The 27,818-nt window shown below is 31.0% G+C and overlaps 1 protein-coding gene across 5 annotated transcripts in view; it reads right to left on the bottom strand.

Moving 5' to 3' along the window:
• Nucleotides 1–5,112: 5,112 nt before the first annotated feature.
• LOC143247553 (phosphatidylinositol-binding clathrin assembly protein LAP-like) overlaps nucleotides 5,113–27,818 on the bottom strand; it is a 77,093-nt gene continuing 54,387 nt past the window's right edge. For 4 of the 5 annotated variants that reach the window (XM_076495847.1, XM_076495830.1, XM_076495838.1 and 1 more), the window contains 9 exons: nucleotides 25,751–26,051; nucleotides 22,413–22,496; nucleotides 19,105–19,149; nucleotides 14,212–15,093; nucleotides 13,044–13,233; nucleotides 12,381–12,528; nucleotides 10,820–10,915; nucleotides 9,312–9,521; nucleotides 5,113–7,612 (listed from right to left, as the gene is read on the bottom strand). In XM_076495847.1, the coding sequence (XP_076351962.1) occupies nucleotides 9,315–9,521; nucleotides 10,820–10,915; nucleotides 12,381–12,528; nucleotides 13,044–13,233; nucleotides 14,212–15,093; nucleotides 19,105–19,149; nucleotides 22,413–22,496; nucleotides 25,751–26,051 (1,953 nt within the window). In that variant the 3' untranslated portion in view covers nucleotides 5,113–7,612; nucleotides 9,312–9,314. The remainder of the gene's footprint in view (nucleotides 7,613–9,311; nucleotides 9,522–10,819; nucleotides 10,916–12,380; nucleotides 12,529–13,043; nucleotides 13,234–14,211; nucleotides 15,094–19,104; nucleotides 19,150–22,412; nucleotides 22,497–25,750; nucleotides 26,052–27,818) is intronic. The other variant, XM_076495866.1, reaches the window with a different exon arrangement.

The raw sequence follows: 27,818 nt of genomic DNA, 5'->3' as shown, positions 1-27,818 counted from the left end.
GTATACCATTGATAATTCTCTCTAACACATATATATATCAAGACAACCTGTATTATTAACAGAAATTATATTTCAGCGATTTATCCATTTTGTGTATCTCGGGCAATTGCAATCCAAACTATCACATGCATTCAATGGATGAGCTCAACCGGACTCTTACTTCACATGCCAAAGTTCAAGGTAAGCCATACCTGAGATAAATACATATAACATCTTCAATTTTTGTTGAGTTTCTACCTTTTTTTGTCATTCAATCAAAAATACGAAAACTTTATTTGATAGAAAAAATACTTTCATAGATTTATTTTCAAATTTGGTACACTGATAGACCTTTAGGAGCTATGATAAGATGTCAAATTTGGTGTGAATGTAATAAGGCATTTGTACAAAGTTATTGAACAACAGCTTCTCAAATTTAATGAAAAAATTTGTGCATGCCCACACAAAAAGTTATGTGAGTTATCGATCTAACATTTTAATGCAGCTTCAGCTAAGAGTAAAAGTGGACCACTTTTAGTTTCTTCTTATACGGATTAAAAATAGCTGATTTAAAGCAGCAAAACTGTAAAGTGAAAGAACGTGCTGGTACATAAGAATTTAGTGGGTCAAGCAAATTAGATCAACAGTTTCTAGCTCAAGTTTTCTAAAGAATCATACAGGTAGACAGACGGTTATTATTGATTATTCATTACCAACTTCAATATATATCTACTAAGTTTTATGAAATTATTCTAATTAAAGAGCATTTAGCATCATGTGATATTATCTTAAGCAATCAGTATAAATAATGATGTTTGATACGGCTGTACTAATTGCAAGTGTGTGGTGACAAGAAACTGTTAATCTAAATTCCATGGCATTATTTTAAAGGAAGCTATTAACACTATTTTAGATAGGACGATGCCGTCATATATATTTTGAAGAATATATCGGTTCTTTAAAGAAAAGTCAGTTCCGAATAATAGGATTGCGATCTTAAAGCTAATGTTAGTTAATATCGCACACCACTTTCTTATTTGGTGCAATTTGTTGGTGTGTATCGATAAAAGGTCAAGATAGCTAGTCAACATCACCTTAGGCATGAAAAATAAAAAAGCTGCGGCCAAAAGAATGATTCAGCGTGCCACATTAAGGAATAAAGTCAAAATTGATAGCCAAACTTGTACCTACATTTATAACTCTTAAACATTTCACAGCAAATATTCATTTATTAGTTAGTTATGCCGCGTATTTTGTTTTACCCATGAACAAACCCAAAGTTCAATAAAAAATGCAAACTGGTTAACTAATTAATGCGTATTGGCTGTCAAATTCCTATCAGTACTGTAAGTTGAGCTGCCACTTTTGATTTCATTCCTTTAAATCACACACTCAGTCTTTTCTTGGTTGTACCTTTTTGTCACACCCAAGGTGTTTTTTATTAGATACATATAAGTATTAGAAAAGCACCTGTTGCATTGAAAATAGCATATTACAAAAGTGTGTAGAGAATGTGAATCGAGTTTGATGCGCTTTTAAAAAAATATGAAAATAAAATTATATAAATTACATAATATAAAAAAAAATCTAGAATTTTTACTCTGTGAAAAATTCCAAACAATACTATGCGGCATGGCTACTGAGTCTCTGACCTAGTCGTTTAGCCCATGTGTCGCATGAAATTCTGTTCAGGTTGAAAGTACCAAATATTTATTCTAAACTTTCTAAGACCTGATTTTATGTGATTTATAATTAACTGAGCATAAAGTTACAGAACTGAATAATATTCACTATTATTACGTATTATACTTTATTTCGGACGAGTCTTCGATTTATTACGTTACGTATTACTATTCTAAACAACCGGAAATTTGAATTTACCAGTTAATTAAATGTTAATACGTATCAAATTTACGATATTTGCCAACAAGATTGATACATACAACTTTCTTCTTTTAACAAAAATACATTTTTAATATTCAAACAAAAAATGCAATTTATTATACCGGTTATTACTAATAGTTTTTAGAAATGATGGTTTATATACAAGAGTTTTAAAAACTTGCAAACAATACTAATTCACCTGGTCCAGAACTGAATACTTTATCAACGATCCAGGTCCACTGCGAACAAACTAATTCTGAGTTGATACTGTAACACCTCGCTTAAGCTAGTTAGCTTGGGCCCCCAAGCAGCACAGCGGTATGTTTGCAGACTCACACCGCTAGAAACCGAGTTTCGATACTCGTGTTGGGCAGAGCACAGATGGTCCATTGTGTAGCTTTGCACTCAACTACAAACAAACAAGCTAGCTTGGTTGGCTTACACCGGTTACAAGCTCACTTCTTACCGAGGATGATATTTAATGTCCATGTAGAAACGATAATGACCGAATTAATTCGCTGAAGTTGAACAGTTTGTAATATTCGAAATCTATAAACGTTCCTAATCCAATGCTGTAGTTTTCCGATTAATAAGTGTTAATCACAATTATAGCTTCCAAGGCCCATAGTACACGAACTGTAGCTGACTAATAATAATCTTCTATTACAGTCTCTTCGTTAGCTGTTTTTATTCGAATCACGCGATTTTCTCGAAGTTTCAACAGTATTCGAAAACTCGCTAGCGTTTTCATAAAACTAATATTGTTGATTCTTACTCTCAAGAAGCTTCTACAAATTTAAAGAATAGGCGGGACTTATGCAATACACATCAAATGCAAAAAATAAAATTATATTGAAACAAGCGTGGGTATTAAAATAAACGTACAACAGTAAATCTGTTACAACTAACGTGTAGAGTTGTTGACAAGTAATACAGGTTATTTGCTCGAAAGAATGAACAATAGTTATTGAGTTATCAGTCAACCAAATACGCATTGTCGGTTAACAATAATGATTCGTACATATTAACTGTAATCGAATTGTTATTGTTCTGTATAGTTTAGTGTTTCTGCCATTTAAAGAGCATCCGAATTAATGGGAGTGATACGCTGATGACTCTCAAGTCAGAGTTGGTGCTACTAAACTCCAACACGAGGTTCAACAGAACTAGTTTCGCAGAGATAAACAGGCTGGGTGTGGCATGATGGTTAGTATGTCAGACTGTAAATTTCGAATGTCAGTGGTTCGTGTACCATTGCCGCACATTAGGTACATTTTAAGACTGCTGGTCAAGTCCCACTATTCAATTAGCGTAGAGTTGGTAATGGATGCTATTTATTAGCTGATTTTCTTTTATACTGTCATTTCAAATTACGCATGGCTAGTGCTGATAGCCCTCATGGATCTTTGCTTGAGTACCAGAGAAACAAAAACAAAGTTAAATCTGAATTTTCTTACTGAATATGTTACAAGTTGGCAATTTAAAACAAAATTATAACGCTAAATTGTGAATATACGAACAACTACATTTCAGCAGAAAGTGCGCACTGAAGGAGAAACAGCACCGCTCTAGGTGGAGTGAGGACTATACGATCAGTGTATATATATATATATTGTAAATACGTTAACGTTCCCGAATGCATTTATCGCCCATACCATTTAAGTGTACCACATATAAAAGACTACAGAGATATTCCAGATTCCTACTACAAAACACTCTATACAAGACGGAGTTCTTCAGTGAAAAATTCGACAACACAAAAATAATGGAGCTAGCATCTGCAATGCGAGATTAACTCAAGAATAACATCAAAACATTTTACAGCCAATATCTCACGTTAAACACGTGTGCCAGATTCTTGTGAATACGAAGTTTTGAAAATTTTAATGAACAAGAAATTTCACCTTTCTAGGCTGAGCAATAAATGAATTACCATAATCTTTCATCATAAATGTGTTTATTAGCTCACTGGGTAATTTACGTACAGTGAAAAGTGTCAAGTTATACCGTTTTTACACAAAGAATATCTACCCATACTATGCTGGATTGATACGCTAGACAAATGATCTAATAAACGTTACCCACTGCCAACTCTTCTGGTATTTAGTTTGATCAAGTTTTGACTGTCACTTTTATAATGCACAGACGGCTTCAAAATATCAAATGGGATTTTTCAATTCAGTGTTAAGATAAAACGCTGAGACGAGACATGCCTGGTCCAAGAAATATTGACCATTTTTACAATTTCTGGAGTATCAAATGGTTCTCTTTATAAACTGATCTAGGATACATATATCATTACTCGAAGAAATACATGGAACATGATTCTGTTATTTATGCTTATGTTCATTTTCTTTCGTCCATGTATTAAGTGAACCCTAACTATCAAATTAACCATCGATTCAAGTTTTAAAACTTTACAAACTTCTGAAATCAAAAATAAAGTATACGTATTTATTCACCGTAAAATGTATGACTTTCCAAACATCATTTTTTGTTACACAGCTAATAAAAATTATTAGCTAGTTTGAAATTAGTCTGTAGGTTTATTTTCGTTGAAAACAAATTATAAAATGGCCTTTAACTTTTCTGTACATTTTTTATACTGTTCCTCACACCTCACAGGCAATTGTTCGAAGATTTTAAAATATATCAATTTTTTAATATAAATAAAATTATCGTAAATAACCAGTTTTCTCATAATGCGTGAATATAAAAAAACTATTCCATTGAATATCCGTATTTATATACACGCGTATATTCCCATCAAAATCATTTAATTTTTAATAAAGGTTTAGAACTGAACTGAAATAAAAATTTTATAGGTTATAATAAACATATTACAAGGTCCTTTCAATACTCAATTGACCAACTCCAAGGTTTGAATTTCAATGTATATTTTTTTACTTTAAATACTTTGTTACACAGCTATAGTAAACCAAGCCTCAGTATCTTTGTTCTCATTGTACACTAAATATCTCGAGCATTAATAATGGTCTTTCCTGGCATGATATGACCAAAATATTTTAATATCTTTTATTTGATTACTTATATTAAACTAGCTAGGAAATGTTGTTAATTTCTTTGCACATTAAGTGTTTAGGTGTGATGCATCAGCATTTTGATTTGATTACTTATATCAAACTAGCTAGGAAATGTTAATTCCTTTGCACATTTCAAGTGTTTAGGTGTGATGGATCAGGATTTTGCTCAACACAAAATTCATAGAGAATGAATTAAAGCCTAGACTTTCAGGAGTCAAAAGGTTTATTTACTGATTCTGACTTACAATAACAATGGATACACCAAGTTTTGCTGAAGAAAGAAAAATATAATATATAGTTCACGTACATAGTATTGCTTCTGAGAAGTAGATAGACAAGGAAATGAGAGAAATAATAAATACAGCTTCAACATTTCCCAAAGCCCAGCTTTGTGCAAGTTTGTATATAGAGTAAATAAATCTCAACAAAATATTATACAATGGAATGTGATTTTTGGCTAAGAATCTGAAAACATAAATCCTACCTAAGGAGCAGTGTGTATACAGTACCAGATAAAGGCTTCCAGATGATTTCCCTACAGTTTTTGACTACTTTAGGAAAATCAAATGCTCTATTGCCATTCTTTCATGTTGATCAGTCATCTTCATATCAAACTTTAGCAACTTCAAACACAGTTGAAGGATCACACCAGAGTATGACACAGTGTAGCACTAAATGTATTATCTCTCCAATGATCTAACAGTATTCCACCTAAAATTAACACAAGAGCATAGCAATGCTCAACTATGACTTCTGATTGATTAGAAAGAGAAGCTAATTGCATAATATACCTTTTACGTATACATACAATATGATGTTCCCAGTCATTCTGTGCTTCCCCAGGTAAACATTTTGTTAATTACTGACAAACATTAAAATACACTCATAAAATTTTCAGTAAGAATTTACAAAACTGATCGTTATTATACAATAACTGTGATTGAAAATGTTTTGCACATCTAAAAACAAGATTTGAATTGAAACGAATCTTGCTTCTACTTACGTGTAACAAAACAATATAACAATTATGCTTAAATATCACCTCTCTTTACATGCATTATAACAAAAAAATCTACTTCATCCAACTAATTAATCCAACAACTTTGTGCTCTGCCAAGTTTATCAAATATTCACACAGTAAATATTAGTGTATTTGTTGTATACAGTACGCTTCCCCACACCAGATTTTTCTTCATAATACATATTGAAAAAGATTAATATCCAAATGTCAAGTTCACAATCTGCAAAACTTACACTCAAAGCTGTAACAATGTCCTTTACAGTTAAAAACATTATACATGTGCCACTGGAAATATTCTGTGATCTGCCAACCCTACAATGCTAAAGAGCTCATTTTATATAAGCCATCATGTTACAAAAATGCTGCTACATGAAAACAAACATGTTATCACTGACAAGCTCATTTTTATATATAATGTGTCCCTTTTAACTGTGTTAATTTTGTATGATTCACAACTGTATTTTAATAGAGAAGCTACATTTAAAATTTCTTTCAGTTATACAGTAGTTGTGAAAGAGAGCCAAATTAATTACTCCAAAAGCTGTGTTGTGTGTCAGTATTCACATAGGATAAACCAGCATTCCTCTTTCAATACTAGTGCCTCCACCTATTTACAATACAGAGATGGTTCCTCCTTTTTCCATAGTGTCCATTTAAAATGAACTGATTTACAAAACATATTTCACAAGTTTAACTCAACTCACTCTAGAAAAAGTATTGAAAAACTGAATTAAAACCACATTACTACTGAGAATTTTGTTTCATTTTACAATACATGAATTAAACTTTTCTAACATCAGCCACAGTTTAATCCATGCTTTTCATAAGTTTGAGAGACAAATTCCTGGATTTACAGAAGTCTGGTGAGGAAGGGTCACTGTGTACACAAATCATTATTAATTATACTTTTTCAAAAACAAAGTAAAAGAAAGTTTAACAGTTTAACATCTATTTGAGAAGTCACTGACATTTGCTTCTGACAATCTGCATTTAACATTATTTCTAAAACACCATTAACAAATTTATTTTAACAACAAGCCTTCTCTATGAATGTCTGAAATCAAATAAACTATTACAAAATAAACTTTCTATGACATATTCATTTAACAAGATCATTAAAAGTGACGAATCAGTAAAACAGATACATGATGTCCAAATGAAACAATAATAGTGTCCAACAATAAATACTTTTACAAATTATCTGCAAGAAAAAAATTCTGCCTGCAGATTCTTTATATGATTTTATAATTATTTTATAGACATAACTATTATAATGGCAAAACTACCAATTGTTTCTTAATATATAATCATAATTCTAGTTTCACAAAAACTCCACACTAACATCCAATTTTGCATAATTATGGAAGTGTATGTGAAGACACAAGTAGCTGATGAGAAATATGGCTGTCTTTTTTTTGTTATATATTTAATACATGGAACACACACATCACAAACAGATACTATAATAAACAGCATACAACATGACAACAATATTAACATTCTGTTCTTTTAAGTTAAGACACTCCCTTGGTGATCAAACACAAGTAAATAAACTGATGAAAACCATTCTTTGGAAATGTTCAACTCTACGTGTACAAATCTTCCATGAGGACAATGACAAAGACCTACATAACCTCAGAAACAGGCAAGGTTTTCTCTATGCTCCAGTTCAAGCTGTACATATCTGTAAATATAGCCAATAATATATCTCTTTCTCTCTATTACATTCATATAAGTAAAGACCACAGTTCAATCAAAAATCTTTTCAAACATATACAATATAAATTAAAATCATTTTATATTAGCAACATAATTTGGACCTCTCAAACACCTATTAAAATTGCTGAAAATGAATCTTAAAAACTTGTATTTACTGTGTGATAATCAGAAATTAAAGAATTATGAAAACTTTTACTATGTTTTTTAATGTTTACAAGTTTTCACAACAGTTAACCCTCTGTTATCATGCAGAATGTCAATGCTACTGAAAACTAAACACACACCTTAATTAAACATCTTAATATAAAAAACAATAATGCAGGATCAAAACATGTTTAAACCTAATACAAACTTCCACAAAACAAGCCTTTTAAAAAGTTCCAAGCCACAAAATTATATTACACAATACATCTGTGATACCAATAAAAGTCAACAATGTTATTGTACACAAATATCTGAATTTTCTTTCAAATTTCATGCAAAGCTACATGGGGGCTATTTGTGGTACCAGTCCCTAATTTAGCAGTGTAAGACTAGAGGGAGAGCAGTTAGTCATCACCACTCACTGCCAACTCTTGAGTTACTCTTACCAACAAATAGGGAGATTGAGAGTCACATTTATAATGCCTCATGGCTAAAAGGGTGGTCACATTTGGTGTGACAGGGATTTGCCTTAACCACCTGGCCAAGCTGGGTCAAAAAACGACAGGCTTTAACTTTCATATACAGAACTCGCAGTTAATACATACATCTTAAGAAACATTTCTTTTTATACTTATATTCAAACAAACAGAAATAAAGGTAAGACTATACCACTACTATACAGATTTTTAAAACTAAGGTAATATCAATATTTTAATAATACTATACACACTGCTACAACCATTGCAAATTAGTACCATAGCAGAGAACTTCAAAACCACATACAGCCCCACAAAAGTTTTCCATATAAAATTTTTTAAAGCTTGCAGCCCCAAAGATGTTTTTACAGAAAGAAAACAAAAAAACAACAACTTAAAACCAAACCCTGACCTCAATATTCATGTGTATAACTTTGAACATAAGGAAAAGCTTCAGTGTTTATATACAGGTTTTGAAAGTATAAGCTTAGTTTCAAGAGTTATTTTCACTACTTTAAGCATGTCAAGAGATTTAATTGTGACTGTACATTTTTAAACTTGAATTACACGTACATGTGTACTGCAAAAACAATAATGCATTTACGGATTTTTTTACACTTAGTGAGGTTTTATCCTTCTATAAAACTTTAAACCCAAAACAAAGCCACTACTGAAATTCAAGCTTTTACACTTAAGTGTAAAGTGTCATACAGTAAACACATTTAGAACAAGATATTTTTCTTATTAAACATAAGTGATGCTAGGACACATTTTTCTTCATGAAGCAAAGCTTTACTTGAAAGAAATAAAATGAATTTAATACATCCATTTGTTAGTTATAACAATAATAGATAAAGAACTAAAAAATAAAATGTAGACTATTACCCAGCACAACAATATGTATTTAATATTTAGGTTTACCAGTCCCGACTATATATTCACTTAATTTGAATAAAGTTTCCCTCATTTCTTACTTTTGAAAGGTACACAGAAAACTTATTTTGAAATTAAAAGCCTTAATATGAATGACAAAAAAGTACCTACCATTCATAGAGCTCCAAACAGATCAATGGTATCAGATGATGGGGGCTTTGAGGAAGTCTGCAAACTACCCATGGGTTGTTGGGGTTGAATTCCCCCAAACATCCCCAAAGGTTGCTTTGGCTGAGTGACTCCCATTCCCATAGACATACTCATTCCAGTACCCATTCCCATACCAGATGGTACTATTTGAGGTCTCATTACCCCTCCCATCTGTAACAGTCAGTAACAAATAATTATACATATATATATAAAAATATGAAATAAAAACAAACAAATATCATATATTCAATAAATAGTTTGTTGTCCAATTTCAAGCAAAGCTCCTTGAGTGCCATCTGTACTAGTCATCTCTAATTTTGAAGTGATAAGCTCAAATTTATTGAGCTTCTCTTGTAAGTCCAAAGAATAGGATTTAACAATCACTGAAATTCACCTACAGCTCCTAAATGCAAATATCAATTGTATTTATTTCTCTTTTAATGATAATAGAATTCAAGTCAGACTCTCAGATCCAAAGTATTGTATATTAATCAACCAATGGACCTTTCCCAACCCTTTTAGTAAGTACAAATGACTATGAATAATAATATAAACTTGACTTACTTATTTTAAGTCCGGTCAACAGTAATATGACACATACACATAACTGATAAATCATTCCATGTTCTAAACTTTAACATAAAATTTTCACTTACAAGTCATTTCATTATTTTCCTTCTTTAAAGTTTTTTCCCTTGAGATTTCCTAATATAAAACAATACTTCTCTAGTTATGATATATAGGAAATTACAAAAATGTGTATATCTAGACTGATCTTCCCAAAAGGGGGCCAAAGGCCACATGGAAAGGTCACCTGTTTTAACCACTTACACCAACATGTAGCAGTGTGTTGTTTGTTGGTCAATCAGTAGACAATAAAATATTACATAAGGAACGTTTAACGCTGTAATTTTTACTACTGTGACATCATTAAAACACTTGTCATGAATAATGAGAATAATTATCCACTCTGTAAGCTACATCACAGTATAACATGAGCTTCAAAAGTAAGAAATAAAGTTATTTGTTAATCTTAATTTTGGTTTTGTTTACTCTTGCAAAAAAATAAAATAAAAATCAGAGATGCTGCATAAGTACCTTTAATATATAATTTTGTATAAAATTCTTTCATACGCACTTCATATTACTATAGATTTGGTTTTTCTTTTATATCAAAACATAACATTAAATGAAGTTTGGTTCATTTTTGTTCAGATGTGAAAAAATATAATGGTCAACTGACAATAATCTTACAAGACAGATATCGAGCACGTCAGACAGAATAGTTACTTAGCACGAAAAAATAGTAAACATCAATCAGTGGAAAAATATTAAAATCACTTCCTAAAAACTTTTATTAATTGTTGTAATTGTTGTCACTGTTGCTATTGTTATTGTTGCTATTGAGTATCATATCCTTGATTTAAATTTTTTACTACAGAGTTATGGACAAATTATTATACACTTACCCCAAAGTTCTGCTGTTGAATGTTAGACATAGGTTGCTGTGGGAAAGAATTACTCATCGTGCCAGTTCCTCCACTTCCAAACTGCCCAGTACCACCCTATATAAACAACTTGTACTATTTACACTATCATTGAAAACCAGCACAGAAACAGGATCACTATAAACTGAAGTTTTTAGTATTTTCATCAGAAACTTCAAGGGAAAATATTACAGTCAAATTTAAGTTAAAAACTATATACATATGACATTTTAGGCTTTTGTGTAATAATAACAGTTCTGTTAGTACTTTTTGTAGATTATCTTAAAAGATGCATACATTTACACTCAGTTATTAACTTAAATATTTGGGTAATACACAACTCAGTGTACAGGGAAGTACTATAAACAAATTCAGTGAAATGTGTCATTTGTGTTTTAAGCACATTATTCATTTAGCCAAATCAAAACTGTTAAGTAATATGTTATAATTTACCATACGTAAAAAGTTGTAAAAATACTGAACAGACAGATGGAAAACTGATCATTTGAATTTGAAACCTATGTGGTACAAGTTTTCACTTAAAGAAAGTAAAGTAACAATTTTTCATGGCTCACAAAATTTCTATAGACATTCAAAATTTGCAAATCTATCTATGTCTAAGAATCAATTATAATTTCTGTAATAAACAGAAATAGCTGCACTGATTTTTAATTATCCCTACCAACACAGGTTTTCCTATGGTCATAGGTCACAAATCATATCATTTGTAAACACTTTTAAAATTTTATTGAACTATTGTTTTATGAATGTATTTCAAAACGTTTGGCATCAAATTGTAGAATGTAATTCAAATTTTAGTATTATACATTGGTTAATTTCTTAATTTAAAAGTAAATATTACAAACAAATTCTAAATATTGATTTTTATGTCATGTGGTATGGTGAAAGCAGCATTGGTTTAAATTAAATGTTTGTGATGTTCAAGTGTAAAGTGTACAGCATCTTACAAATTAGATACTCAAATTACTGAACTGACAAGCTACCAAATAAGAAACAACTATCTTTACTATTTTCTGAGATATTCATACATTTATTAAATCAACCAAAATGGCCCTGTCCACCTCTTCCATTTTTGGAAAAATTAGTATGTACACCTACTTCATTCAATGGTATGTGTAACCAATCAAAAGCTCAAAATATCCTACAAGGGAATTTCTCAGCTTCTGTGAATTATCTGCATGGGAAACTTTTTTTCATGTTAGGTTCCAAGTGGTAAAATTTGTTGGTGAGCTCAAAGTCTTTTTTCTTTACCCATATACAACTTAATTACTAAATTTGATGTATCATAGTAAAATTATGTGGTATCAATGTAGTAATTGATGATTTTATTTCAAAATACAAAATCTAACAAAAATTAATTATTTTGAATTTAACTTGGAGCATGCAAAATAATGATGTAACACTAGTTGAAAACACTTGAAATTTATATTATGAAACATACAAGATAATCTGAAACAAACATACTAAAATGATATTTACAAATATTTTTCAACCTTTTCCCAAAGTCACAAAAATAACTTACCATTGGCTGATAGTTGTGTTGAGGAGATCCCCAGCCTGCATTAGCTGACATACCTGATGATGGACCAACCCATCCACCACCACCAACTGTACTGGCAACACTAGTTTTTGAGGATGGTTTTGGAGATCCCCACTGATGGCCTCCAAACCTACAAGTTACAATATTCAGTAGTCACTTGTAATAGCAGCTTTCAAACTAATAGATTAATCTTTTTTTTTCTCCAGAAGAAACAGTATTAAGAAAGGCACTTACATTATCCAAACAATAAAAACAAGACAACTTTTATAACAAATTATTGTGGAATTAAACAATCACTGGGTTGCATATTTTCAAAAAGATATTGTTCTTAAAACTTTCTATATTAAAAGGCAATATAATCAGATTCAGAGTACAAAACAATAAGCATACAAAATGTTTTCATCTAATATACTTTCATTAGAAAACTGCACAAATTGTTCTGTGTTCCAAGAGGTGATTCTAAAAACCAAACCATTTTATTTTATTGATCAATAGGTTATGTTATCAAAACAAATTTTTGTTAAATGTAACTTTTTATCATGTGAATATGAAAATCTTCACTTTGGAAACAACTTGGACATTTGTCTTACTTGAGCAGGATCTAACAGTTTTCTAACTTTATCAACTGATAATTATCCAACTCACTTCTGTTGTTTACTAGGACCACTAATATCCAAATTCTGGGCAAGACTAGCTAAACTAGAATCTAGGTCTCCCTTGACAATTCCTTTAGGAGGTGGCTGTGTTTTTTTTGTTTCTGGAACTGTAGATTGTGGAATCCTAGTTCCACCAGCCACAGGCTGTGGCTGAAGTACATCTCCAAAAAGATCAAAACCTAGATAAAATATGCCAATTAAATATGGTATATAACTATAATACCTTAAAATAATTTCAAAATATTCATCTGGTATATTCAGATGTTAATTTCTTTTTTACCTTCCAGACCATAACCATTTCCATTAAAGTAAGAACGATAAACAAATCATAATTTACTAATAGTTGTTGAATTACATGCACATATTTTACAAGTTATTTAGTAATTTCTAAGAAAAATGGAAATTAATTAAATTTATACTTTTACATAAGAAATAATGCATTTCAAAATACAGAGAATAAATCAAATACTTTTACCAATTTATATAAACAAATTATTTTTTACATAGAGTTACTACATATGCATTTATTGTTTTTGATTAAATAATTGTTTATGTTTGATAACCATTCAAAGTTAGGAAAAATTCCATGAGGGAAAATTATACAAACACTTCCCAGGGAGAGAAAATGACATACAAAACCAAAATAACCAAGTTTTACAAATAATTTGAAATTTTTCTCCAGTAAGTTTGGAAAAACAATTTATTAACTAACAAGTTCAAGTGTTGTCTATTTGTTGCAGCATTTCTTTAAAACTAACATATATATCAGTGCAATATCTTTAGCAATATTTATCCTTAAACCTGCAAATAAATGATCTCACTGTAATTTATGTCTGTTTTAAAACACTTAAGTTCTTGACACTAAAGAATACACAATGTTATGCACATAAAATCTACAAGTTAATGTCTTTTATAATATGCTCAACTAATATCAAGAACATAAACGTGCAAAAACATGCAAAAAATATAGGTGTTATCACAAAAACATTAACAGAAGTGGTGCTAATATAAAATAAGGATGTGAAATACATGCAAACCTGGGATTCAAATTGTATGACCTACAGCCTCTAAAAGAAACAGACAGCATCAACAAACCAAACCAAATCTAAAGGGAAGGAACTCCTAACATAATTCAAACTCTGTCAAATCATTGTCACCTGATGCTGCAGACCCTCCTCCTGTAACAGATTTAGCTGGAGAACTCAGTCCTGAGGGTGGGGTAGGTGAAGCATGAGCTCCAACTAATCCAGGAGAATCCAAACGGGGCATGGAAGAGCTGAGTGGGGATCCAAAAATAGGACTGGCTACTATTGGTGAAGCAGACTGGGCTGATGGTCTAGAACCTCCCAAGAAAGGAGATGAGAGACCAGGAGTTGAAGATGAAGCTGCAGATGGTTTACTCATGACATTTTGGATAGTAAAATTCAGATCATCAAGTGCTGAAGATTTTGTTGACTCTTGAAACAGGGAGGAAGTAACTGGCACAGTGTGAAGAGATGGCTGGCTATGAACATCCACGTTGGTAACTCCACCACCTGTACTAGAAGGCATATCCCAACTTCCAAATGGAGAAGGAGGTGGAGCTGTTGGTGCTGGAGTGGTAGTTGGTGTTGTATCCGTGATGGGAGGAGGCTGAGAGGTTTTATCTCCAAATCCAAAATCAGCATCATCCATGCTAAAGAGATCAGCTTTATGCTCTGGCTGAAAAGATACTTTTGTAGCTGCCATGGCAGCAGGAAGTGAGGAAGAAGGTTCAAAGGAAGTTCCAAATGGATTTACATCAGGAGATGGAGAAGGCCTACCAGGTTTGGTGCTGTCTCCCCAAACCAGATCTGCTGACATACCAGCTTCTGGTGCAGAAAATTCATCTAAATGGTCAACTTGTTCACCAAATGCTGGTTCAGGTGGATGAGATAAAATGGGAGTAGTACCTGCTCCTTTCATTAATTCTGCTGTTGGAGAAGGAGATGCTGATCTTCCATAAGTATCTGCAACAGGCAGCATTAGCCCACCACCCTTTGTACTGTGTTCAGGTGAGGCTATAGTTAAAGGACAGCACAAATGGGTATAATACAGGAAATCTTGTCAACAAATTTTAATCAGTAAATGTTAAAAAGCCCTGTTTGATATCTACAGAAACTGAACTGAACAAACTAAAATTGGCATGTTTATAAACTTAAGATAAACATATTAGCAGTACTACAAGTATGAAGTCATTAGTACACTATCAGAATAAAACATTTTGCATTGTTACAAAACTTGCTGTAAATTTTGTGAGTTGATATTATCAATGTCACAAGATTGAAAATATTATTAGAGAATCAGAATAAAAACAGTAGTGATTTTAGTCAGAAGGTTAAATATTTCTTACAATGTTTCAATATAATGATACATTTCCTACTTCACATATGTGAATATTTACCTAAAACTGATTATTCATCCCATAACAGTTCTTAAAATAATGTAAATTAATATTTTTTCTCAACAATAAGTATCTGAAAACATACTCTAGGAAAATAATAAATGCTATAAAATTCACAATGTCATTAATATGAATGATATTTGGTTTCTTGCTTTCTGACCAGATTGCAAATAAAATCAAAATTTTTTCCATTATTCAATAACAACCAAAACAGTTTTAGATACATGTACTCATTTTACATTTGTTCTAGGTGTTTAAATCTCAATACCTTTAGTCTAGAAATAAAACTTCATTCAGTACATTACATTTTCATAGTATTTTCCAAAATTCTTACTTTAATCTTCTAATACTAATCACATTACACAAAACCGTATTATGCCTAGAATCATATATAAAGTACAGAAAACTATCTGAGTAGCTCATGTTCACTGAAGCCTAAGTAATTTTTCTGAGTTAGACAATTATCTCTACTGCAAATCCTTAATGCTTCAGAAAACTGTTACAGTTGATTACAAGATGCTCTTAAACAAGTTAATGAAGTAGCATAAATATAATAATCCCTTAGAAAAATACTACATCAAGTAAATTAATTTCTTGTGTGCACACTGATATACAATCACCTTTTTTTTTTTTTTTTGTATAAGAAATAGTCACAGTTAAACAATGGTTTAAATATAGGTGGTACATGTTACACAACAATAAAATTCTATGAACAAATTAAAGATGTAATTGTGATGTATACATGTAAAGAAAGATATATATGCACAAAAGACTTATATTCGTTAATCAAAATTACTAGAAACTAGCTGTGATTCACAAAACATTTTCGGTGCTTTTCATGCTCTTCACTTGAATTTTTTCTTATTCTCTGATTTTCACAGATAGCACTTAATCTAGAATTTCTTGAAGGTATTGTTTGTTAGATCAACAAATCCTAATGTATTTTTAAAAAGTTTACACATTCATATGAAAAACTCGTGTGAAAAATTATTTAATAAAACTACACATACTGTACATAACAGAATATAGTAGTAGTAGTGGCAAAGTGTATGAAGCAGTTATTAGCATTCAGTTTACAAGTTTTAGAAGTTGAAACAAAAAGTAAAACCCATACAATAGAAAGTAGTAGCTGAAAGACATTTATAGCTGTTAATGAAATGAACCAAAGCCAAATTACTGCAAAGTCAAAAATATAAAGTTGTAATGAAAGCAAATTTAGCTAAACATGCACAACTGACGGAATGCATGTTCACAAACTGATAAGCATATAATTTGAATAGTGTATATGCATATCTTAGGCCTAAATATGCTGAAAAAGCTCATGGCAATTGTATTTAATAGTTATTTTTTCACAAAATTACACGCAGTACATGAAGGTTAAGTTTGGTTGTGCAAAATACTTTTCAAATAAAAAAAGCTAAAGTTGAAATCAAAGCTAGTCTTGTAATAAAAAAATCATTATGCCACTGTTTTGTTTGAATAAATAAAATACAGGGAAGGTGATTCTGAATTGAAAAGCCATCATGCAATCCAGACTACTTGGACAAAGGCCTTTATAATATGAGATCTGTAGGATTTAAACAACAAAGAGTGGGATTGCTCTCTGTGACAGTGCATCTTTTCCAGCAGTCAAGAAACCGTCCACCAAAGTGTCCTTCTACACTTTCAAATGGATTCTCTTCTGCCCTTCCAAAATGTATTTGCAGCTTCTCCCAACTTTTTCCTTTAATAATCTTAACCAACAAAAATTTCATTCCCCAATCATGACAAATTAAGAAAATTTAAAGTCAAGTGCCTTTTAAATCTCAACCACACAGATGGGTGAAGAGAAACAGGCTTTTCTGACCACCCCTGGTTATATTTCAAACCCTGAAAGGAATGGAATAAACTTTCACCTAAATAACTGTCATGCTATGTTTTTGTTAAGATTTGAACAAAAAATTTGTGACAAAAGTTCAGGACAGATAAACACAAGCATATTATTTATACAAATGCTTAAATGAATTTTCAGTAATTTACAAAGTTATGAAAACTTTTCCCATAAATCTATAACAAAAACCAATGATAATAAAAATCTTGTATCAAGATAAATATCACTTAACTATGTTTCATAATACATGTTTGTCAAGAGGGCAAAAACAACCCTGAGGCTTTGAAGTTCAACTTTTGGATTTACATGGAAGCTTTCTTGCACCCAACTCGACCATAAGAATATGATTTGACAACTTAAAACAAGGTATTCCAAAATGTTACATGAAAGTGTAACTAACAGTTCAAAGTTTCACTTAAAAGTCAATTCCCTTTATATCATGTGAACTGTGTGAATGCATCATTGCATTTGTTTGCACAAGAACTATCTTCTCAACTTGCACACAAAGATCTCTTATTTGTGACATTTTCTACTAGGTTTAAGCAAAAAACATCTGACACCACTGATTTTATTTTTGGACATTTGTCAGAAATAACTTTACAACTTTCATTTAAAGAATCCTCTCTTTGTAAGCTCTATTTTATTACCTGAAACTCAATTATTTAACTTTAGTTTTGTGATTTTTTGTGATTAAAGAAATTCCACATTCATGTTTTAGTGACTACATCATTTTATCATTAACTGTATATCTGCCCAATCCATATAGTTTTTAAGAATTAAAAATCACTTCTGCTGGATCCATTTAGTATGCTTGTGGATAAAATGTTTAAAAAGGGAGTACTTATTAATAAATATGATAACCTGTTAGAAAGTTAATAGTCTCAAATTTAGGTAACAAGCAATATATTACTTCCAAAATGAATGGATTACTACCATCTTCAAACAAGAAGCAAGGTTTACTAGTTAGAATGCATACATGGTTTATTTACAGTGGTTATACATATTCTCAAAGTAAACTTTCACAAGTATATTCAGTAATCATGCTATTTTCCAGCTACTGGGAATTCATGGATATAACAAAAAATAAGATACTAGTAAATCAATTTGGTGAAGTTTATCTTACATAAATATTTTTCAAAAATCAGTACAAACTTAAAAACAATTCTGAAACAAGTGTTTAATTTCTTAGTTTATCATATACAGTACACAATATCCACAAAAAAGTGATATCCAACTAATGGTTAAGGTCACTCAGAACCTCCTTGAAAATAATTAATTTACCTTAAGAATAATTCATTGATACTTTGAATGTCTACAGCTCATCCCTTGAGTACATTAATGAAATGTTCAAGACAACCTGAATCATAAAACCATGAGTGTACTTTTATCATTTTCATAAAATCTTACTGGATATTATACTATTGTTTTTGGTTTGTAATTAAAATTATCAAAAGTATGTAGCCATTCTCATTCTTCATTTTGTTCTACTGTTAGAATTTAAAATAGGCTAGTCCTCAAACAATTTGACAAGCCTAAAACAGCTACTGATTTACAAAATAGCTTAAAAATACAAATAATTATTACATAATAATCTTGAAACTACCTTTCATATATTCTACTCATACGTTTAATAATTATTTTACAGTTTATCTAAGAATACCTCAAATCACACAAAAAAATCAAGTTTCCTCACAATAACTACAAGTTTTAGTATGAATATATCAAAAAATTACAGGAAACATCACATGATACACATACCTGTGGTAATGTTTGTGGAAACAGGGGCTGCTGCTTCTGAAGAGGCTAGTAAGAAACAATACAAAGTTGCACTACTAACTGATACAGAATTGTTCCCATTGTTATTTGTTCTATTTTTCCTTTTTGAATTTCATAATACTGACATCTGTAACATTTACTTACAATATATATATTTCAATTCACTCCAGACAGTAAAACTACAAAAGGTCAAATTATAACTAAGTGAACTGTAAGCTATGAGGCATAAAAACCAGATCATTTCCGAGTTGAATACAAAATTTCCTGCTAATTCAAGCTGTACTCTGAACCATTATAAGACAAAATCTTGTGAATAAATAAATTCAACCAGTATACAGTAAGCAAGAACTTTATCAATAAAAACATGACTTAGCAATATACCTAGAACTGTATTAGTTGTACAACTAGAACATCCTAGTTAATAAAGTTTATAAATATGTACAACACATAGCCCTTTTGTTATGGGCTCAGAATAAATTATACGTATGAAATATGTATGTATGTATATATATTATTACTATCTACAAATAAATTCTTAACCTTATTTTTCTTAAAACACAGAACAGTAAATAAAGTAGTATAAAATATAATTATCTCTTCTAGTTAAACTTTGTGCATGTCTGCTGCAGGTTGCTAAGCCTTATCATATTTCATACATGGAGGACATAAAATAAAATATTTTTAGGTTTCATATATATACATTTTAAAATGACCAAAAATCATAAATTACTATAACAATACTATAGAATTACACAGTAATTTATCATGCTTAATCACTAATTTAGTAACTTCAAATCTACCACAAAAAGAAAGTTAGATACCCAATAACTATGCAGAGGCTGAGAAAACCACTAAGAGGTGTTCCGAGTCTTCCATTGGTTGTATGCAAGTGAGAGGTAAGTGTACATAAGAAAGTATTTTTAAAAAGTAGAAAAGATGGGTAAGGCCCCCTAGTTGATGCACTAAATATTAAAGATTCTCATCTTATATTTTAGCTTACCTATATCAGACTTTGTATTTGGACATCAGACATCTATTTTCAATCAAAGTTGCATTCAAAATATCATCTGAGAGAAATCAAGATTTATGATTTTAAATATTTTCTTTGTAAGTCATTAGAAAGCCAGTAGGGGGAATTCTGAGCTTTTGGTAATCTATTCACATGCCAAACAGAATTAGATGTATGCAAGAATTTCCAAAAATAGAAAGATTTTGGCAACGACACTGTTTGATTCAACAAATGCAGCGATGTCTCAGTAAATAAAAAAGATAGGAGGTTCTTATTTTATATTCTGGCTTGTCAATATTGGTAACTTGAGTTCCTAATTCATACAGAACAACAGACTTTGCATTTTGACATCAAAAACATCTAATTTAAACCAACGCTGCATTCAACATACCATGTGACACAAAAATTGATATTTCTTTTAATATTTACTTTTAAATTAAGAAATTAACTAATGAATCATTAATTTTGAATTGAACTTTAAGATGATACCAACTTATTGATATAATTTTATAAAATAGTTTTTTTTAATAAATTTTGAATGCAAATCAAAAACATGACGACATGACCTTTGACCCATGACAACAGGGTTAATTGCGGAAAAAAATTATTTCATTGGTTTAAATGGTACAAGGATAACAAAAACTGCAAATCTAAAAATATTTGCAATTTGTAATTATCTTCATATTAAAATAAAAACAAAATGTTAATTAATAATATCTTAAGATTCAACAAAACAGTTTCAATCTGAGACAAGAATTCATTAATATAACTACTACACTATCTCTGATCAATAATAACCAATCAGTATTCACATCTTACCCAACCAAACACTTAAAGTATCTAAAGAGATAAGCAGGCCACATATTTGTACTACAATTAGAGATAAAAAAATTAGCCAAGCATTTAACTTACTATTGCCTTACTGATCCATTTACTGATAGTGTTTAAAACTTGATAACCAAAGAATGTTTAAACCGGTCTAACTGGTTGGTGTCTAACAGCAAATATAAAAATAACAACTACAACAGAAAACAACACAAGCACTAACTATCACTTGAATGGAAATTAATCCCTTGGAAATATGCTTTTCTTCCCTGCTTTATGCTGATGTACATTTCAGAGCCATTTTGAAACTGACATATAGTATGCACTTTCATAACAGAACTAATGTCATTAATTACAGGAATGAAAACAAATTTGTACCACATATTGATTGTTAAACATCACACGTTAAGTATAAGATAAGAAGTTTGAATCTTTCACTGCAGAATCAGTGCTCATTTCCTACACATAGAACATTTATTTTAGAAAATTTTATGATTCGAGTTTTTGCCACAGTTTTAAAGCTACACAAGAATCCTTTGTTTGTTTTTTTTTACATGATAATTATTCACCTCTTATAGCAGTAACATTTTAGGACTACTGCTATCAATTACAACTTATTTATATATGAACATGCAGTGCACACTTTACAGACATTCAGTATTCAGAACTTATTTGTGATAAATCCTGAGGCCTCTACAACAATTACTGATTTGATTTTTCTGAGATGATAATGAGTAAACCTCTTGTACAAATAAAAGCATACTTCTACTCCTCAATACATTTATCCTGGTTAAAAGGCAACATACAGCTGCAAAGGTAAAGCAATACATTATGGAAAATCCTGAAAATTTATTTGGAAACTTGTGTGAAAATGTTATCTTGTTGAAGATACGTGGTAGTCACATCAACTTTGCTAAGTAATCTGAGAAATATATAACCGCTAGTAAAACTTGTAGATTACCCTGAAACAAGTTACTATAGCCAGAGCAATAACATGATCTAAAGTTATCATTTCTATTAATCAGTTTTATTTCTAATAATCCATTTATTAAATCTACACCCTAACCACAATTCTGGAATTACAAGTGAGATTTTCTTCTTGATTTAAAATTAAATACATATTACACTGGTTATCAATGCTTTATAAAAGTCAGGTATCATAAATAAACAAAGCCTCAACCAAAAATCAGGACTTACTAGAATATTTACACAAATATGTTAGTGGCAGAAGTTTCTGTTTAAACAAGATACAAGTTGTAATAATATGAATAACATCTTTTTTATGCTCTCTTATATCATGTGCCATTCCAATAAATACAGCTAGATAGACACAAGACCTAAACTGTACATCTAGTGAAACTTCAAACATTATTATATGACCAGGATATGCTGTATCAACAAAAGTTGTTTTCCAAATAACCAGACAAAAAAATGGTTACTTATTTTAAAAACATACCCTTTCCAAACACTGCAGCAAAAGAATCATCAGTTGCAAATAGATCAACTGAAGCAGAAGGAGCTGTTGTTGATGCTGATACACCTGGAATATTTAAATCATTTTAAATTAAATTCTTGCATTAATTTAACAAAATTGATTTAAAAACCCACCAATAAATGATAATATAGATGCTTTTGTAAAAATTGTGTAACATATCAAAAGGTAAAAACACCATATACTACAGATGAAATAAATGTTCTCTGACTTTTAAAGGTAACTTTTATAGAACCAGGACATTACAACAAACCATCAGATTTTCTTGACATTTTGCTAAATGAACATAAAGGTGTTTTCAATGTCTTGCTGCAATCAAGCATAGCCCTTCAACCTTTTCTTGTTTCATGAAAAAGTGTGAGCCACATCAATGAATTAATTATTTCCTGGGCATGCTTGAAAAATCCTTTAATGAATATATGAAAAACTAAATTGACTGAAAACAATAAACTTCAAAAGACTACTTACATTCAAAACCATGTTCCAGACTACAGAGAATTTCTAAAACTATATTCACTGATGCATTGCAAAAACTTCTATAAAATTGTTATGCAAACATGCAGACTCAGTTCACCCATAATAAAAAAAAAAAAAAAGTCTTGCAAAAAAGAAAAACAAAGAGTCTCATTTTGGCAGATTCTGCAGAAAATTGTAGCAGTGTCCATCAGTATGCTGTACAGTCAATACACTGAAGTAACCTGCATGGTATCAGCCATTTTACCTTACAATAGAAAAGAGGACGGCCAAAGGAAGTGTAATGAAGACATGGTGAAAGACAAGTTTTGTTCAAATTTCAGATATTTTCGGTCATGAAACTGCAGTAATATTTTTAGAAGTTGCTTTCCTAGTTATCAGGAAGTTCATGATAATCTACATATCAGATGGTCATGCTGTGTAGCATAAAGTTGCTAAAATTATTGCTATTTCATGTCATTATCAAGATTTAAACAATCCTGCTGAAATACATTTCTTTTGCTACCTCTCAAGGCAAAGGACCAGATAATATAACAATGTTTAGGGACAACAAGGAACCTGTTGATCCACCTCAGATGTCTCATCCTGTAAGCCAAACTAAAACTATTTTTAAAAAAAATTAAAGCCAGCCCTTATCATTCTCATATCTATTACTTTTCTTCTAAACTCAAACTTACTGCCTTCCACAACATCCAAAAGCAACCTATTCCAGAGGCCAACCACCCTATTTAAAAAAAAAAAAACTGTCTCAGCTGAAAGCAGATTCTACCTTGTATAAATCTTGCTGTTAAGTATGAAAAATGTTAATGTACCAACATTATAAAATTCCTTTATAATATTAAATACTTCATTCAGATCCTAACTTTTTTTTGAGAAAACAATTTCAAGGATGTAATCGTTCCTCATATAAAAACCCTTCCATCCCAGATATCAGAAACCTTTCTCCATCAGCTTTTGACTAACACTTCCTCATCAGCATGTCCAAAGTTAAAATCATCCATAATTATGACTTCATATCTTAATATCTCACTGTAAAGTTTCTCATTAATTTTATCAATTTTATCTCATAGTCTGTAACAAATTTCTACTAATATTTACCACTGATATAAATTAAAAAAATCCCTGATGGATTCAATCTCCTTGCTGTTATCCTTAATATTCAACTTCAACAAGATGCAACTCACATTTTACATATAAAGCCACTCCTCACCATCTCATTACTACTCTGTTCCTATTAAATAACCTAAACCATGTATTTCAAAGAAATTTCTATCAAAATAACCTACATTTAACCATGTTTCAGTTATTCCCATTACAAACTTTTCTGTTTTTACCTGTGCCCTAAAGTCAACTATTTTATTTGCTATACTTCTAGTATTAAAACAGTAACAATTAAGCCTATTCTTATTACTACTTTTATACTGATTTCCTATGCAAAACTTTCCTCTACATCCCAATTTTATTTCATTTAGTTTACCTTTGCCTTCACCACTATCTAATCTGAGTTTAAAACTTCCCTTACAGCTAAGTTAATAGCCCTTGCAAACATTCCAGACTCTTTTCTACTTAAGTGCAATTCATCCATAATGAAGTAGAAAAAAATTGAAAGAACTACAAGCTAAAATAAGCCTTTAAAAGGCCTTACCACCAACAAATAATCACACCACATTATCTGCATCAGTTTCAGTGCTCTGACATCAAAGCAGATACTTTAATTACAACAATTTAAAAATGTAGGAATAAGATGTTACTCCTTAAATTATGAATTAATACTTCACAGACTATTCAGCCTATTTCAAAGACGGTGAAGTTAGTGAATTATAAGCATGTGGTAAAAAAAGAGGAGGCAATTTTAGTTCTAGATAACATCTACGAATTTGGAGCCACCTAAAATCGAGCATAGTTGAATATGATGTCCACTGATGCTTAGCCTGCATCATAAAGGCAATATCATAGCCAGTGAAGTTGAAGTGAGTTTCTAGTGTACTAATAATCCTTCCAATTCCTACTGATTCCCTGAACACTTTCAAAAACCTTGTATAGCAAGTAAAACTTGAGTTTTCAAAGGAGGAGGCAGATGCTATTACAGCAGATTCAAACTGAAGATTATTAAATATAACCTTTTTATATCGAAAAAACCCTACTGATAAACATCTTAGATCAGTTGAACAAGAATAAAATTCATGAAAGCTTTTCATCAATGCTGCAGGCTCACCACAATCTACTTTCTCCATATTATTGCAACTTACAAAGTATTGAAATGCCCACTCTAAAACTTGCCAGAGAACATTAACAATAAAAGTTATACATTTTACTGTGTACACAAGTAAATGTGAAAGATCAACTCTGAAAATATTTTTGATTGTCAGTTTTGATACTTTTACCTAGAAATAATTTTCAAAACAAGAAAAGACCAGCTTTAAAAAAAAAGTTTTAAAATGGTATAAAGAATTATCTTCCTAGGCACATCAGAACAGAATATATGACAAATTTAACACTGCTAGTCAGTAAATTTGGGTTCCATTTTAATGGCCTACAAATACAAAATTATAATACCAAGCAACTCAGTTTTTGTTCCAAGCATACTTCATAGAGCATAAACTGTGTGTAATGTTAATTCATGAAAAAAATTCACCATAAAATGCATTAATTTGGCATTGAATGACCAAATACTTTTGTGTTAGTGTTTAACTAAATGCATTTAAAATCAGAAGTATCATACGTTATTACCTTGTAATTCACTATAGTATTGTAACAAGAACTTTTATTCTAAGTACCAAAATAAAGAACAAGATATCCATATCTTTAACTCATTAACAAATCCTTACCGTTAGTTCCAAATGGTGCAAACAGAGAATTCTGTTGACTTTCATTATTATTCATTAGGCTATCTGCAAAAGGATTGATGCTAAATCCAAGGAGTTCATCACTTGCTTTTCCAAGATTAGATTCTGAAACAGGTCCATCCGTTGTTGAAAAAAGATCAACTATTTTTTCATGATCAGATGTAGGAAGAAGAGTATCGGTAGCTGGGGATACTAGGAATGGGTTAGTCTTGCTAGAAAGATTCGGTACTGTACCATTTTGTGTATTCTTCCAGTTGTCAGCTGTATCACTATCTTTCCAGTCCTAACAAAGTTTCAAGTAGTGATTAAAATGTAACATACTTTTTTCAAATAATCAAAAGAACTCAACAGAGCTTAGAATTTTTACAATAAACAAAGGTTATTTATTACAAATCCTATGCTGAAAGTTGTTTTATTCTGACTGTATAATAAAGCTAAGAAACACAAATTCATGTTTTCAGATATTAGCACAAGAATACAAGATCTTTGTGCTAGTGATCCCTAATTTTGAATTGATAATACTAAAAGGAAAACAGTCAACAGTACCCACCACCAACTCTTAGATTACTCTAATCAAATAATGAAAACTGTCTTAATTCCCCAGTTCTCGTAATGAAAATAATTAAGAGGCACAACCCAAATATAGATAAGTTGCAACAACAGTGTCAGTTTTGTGGCCACAAATTGCAGAATGCAGCTCAAGAACAATAAGACAGCATCTACAAGAGAAAGGCTTTAAAAACCATAAATGTCTTCAGAAGGTCATGCCTCCTTCCACACCATGAAACAGCTCAGTTACACTTAGCTTAGAAGCACCAAACATGGGACATAGAAAAGTGGAAGAAGGTTTTGTTCTCTGATGAGAAAACATTTAACCTGGATGGTCCAGATGGCTTTCAACATTACTGGCATGATAAGGATATCCCACCGGAGACATTTTCTACACGACACAGTGAAGGAGATTCCATCATGATCTGGGGTGCTTTCTCCTTTCATGGAACAATGGAGCTTCAGGTTATACAAGGGTGTCAAACAGCAGCTGGCTACACTGGCATGTTGGAGAGAGCATCCTTATTGACTGAAGGCTCTCGTTGTGTGGAAATAACTGGATCTTTTAGCAGGACAATGCTGCAATCCACAATGCCCACAGGACAAAGGACTTTTTCATGTCAAATAAAGTGATTCTTTTGGACCATCCAGCATGTTTGCCCAAACTGAACCCCATTGAAAATGTTTGGGGGTAGATGGCAAAGGAAGTCTATAGAAATGGACGTCAATTCCAAACAGTGCATGATCTTCATAAAGCCATCTTCACCACTTAGAATAACATTCCAGCCAGCCTCATGCAAATGCTTATACTGACCACGCAAAAGCGAATGCTTGAAGTTATTCTCAACAACGGCCTTGCAACTCACTACTGAGACCTCTTGTTGAGCATTTCCTACCCTGTTTAGGACTTATTTTTGGTATGGTCTTAAACTTTTGACCAACTATTTTTTTTTTTTCCTTTATGTTTATTTGCCAGATTTTGGTCAGCAGTGTATGTAAGAAATATCCATTTCACCAATATATTTTTCAAACTTTATAACAACTTTGTTACAAAATGAAGAGAATAGAAGCTTTCTTTAATAATTAATTTCACAAATTACCAAATTTGTATCTTTCCTTATATTTAGATGCATGGATGTACACATTTTGATATGAATTTTAAATCAAAAAACAGAAATACACTAAAAGCATAACTGATCTATATACCCTGTATCTGGAGTAGCATCAATTGTTTTCTTGATACAATCCTGAAAATAACAATAGTTAACTAAAGTCACCAATTTGGCACTATCTGTTAATAAATCTTAAATTTTCATTTAAGTAACAACTAGTGAGGTGGAGCAAAATTTTTATAAACCAACAAGTAATATACAGCATGGATTTATTCTTCATTCAACAGTTACTACATATTGAAATATGTACAACCATTTATAAACATCCTCTATAGGTAAATATAAAAATTAACCAAATCCACATCTTTCCTTAAATTTTATTAAGTTCA

Source organism: Tachypleus tridentatus, chromosome 1 (assembly GCF_004210375.1).
Source record: "Tachypleus tridentatus isolate NWPU-2018 chromosome 1, ASM421037v1, whole genome shotgun sequence".
Taxonomy (NCBI): domain Eukaryota; kingdom Metazoa; phylum Arthropoda; class Merostomata; order Xiphosura; family Limulidae; genus Tachypleus; species Tachypleus tridentatus.
This window is presented reverse-complemented; position numbering and strand designations above follow the sequence as displayed.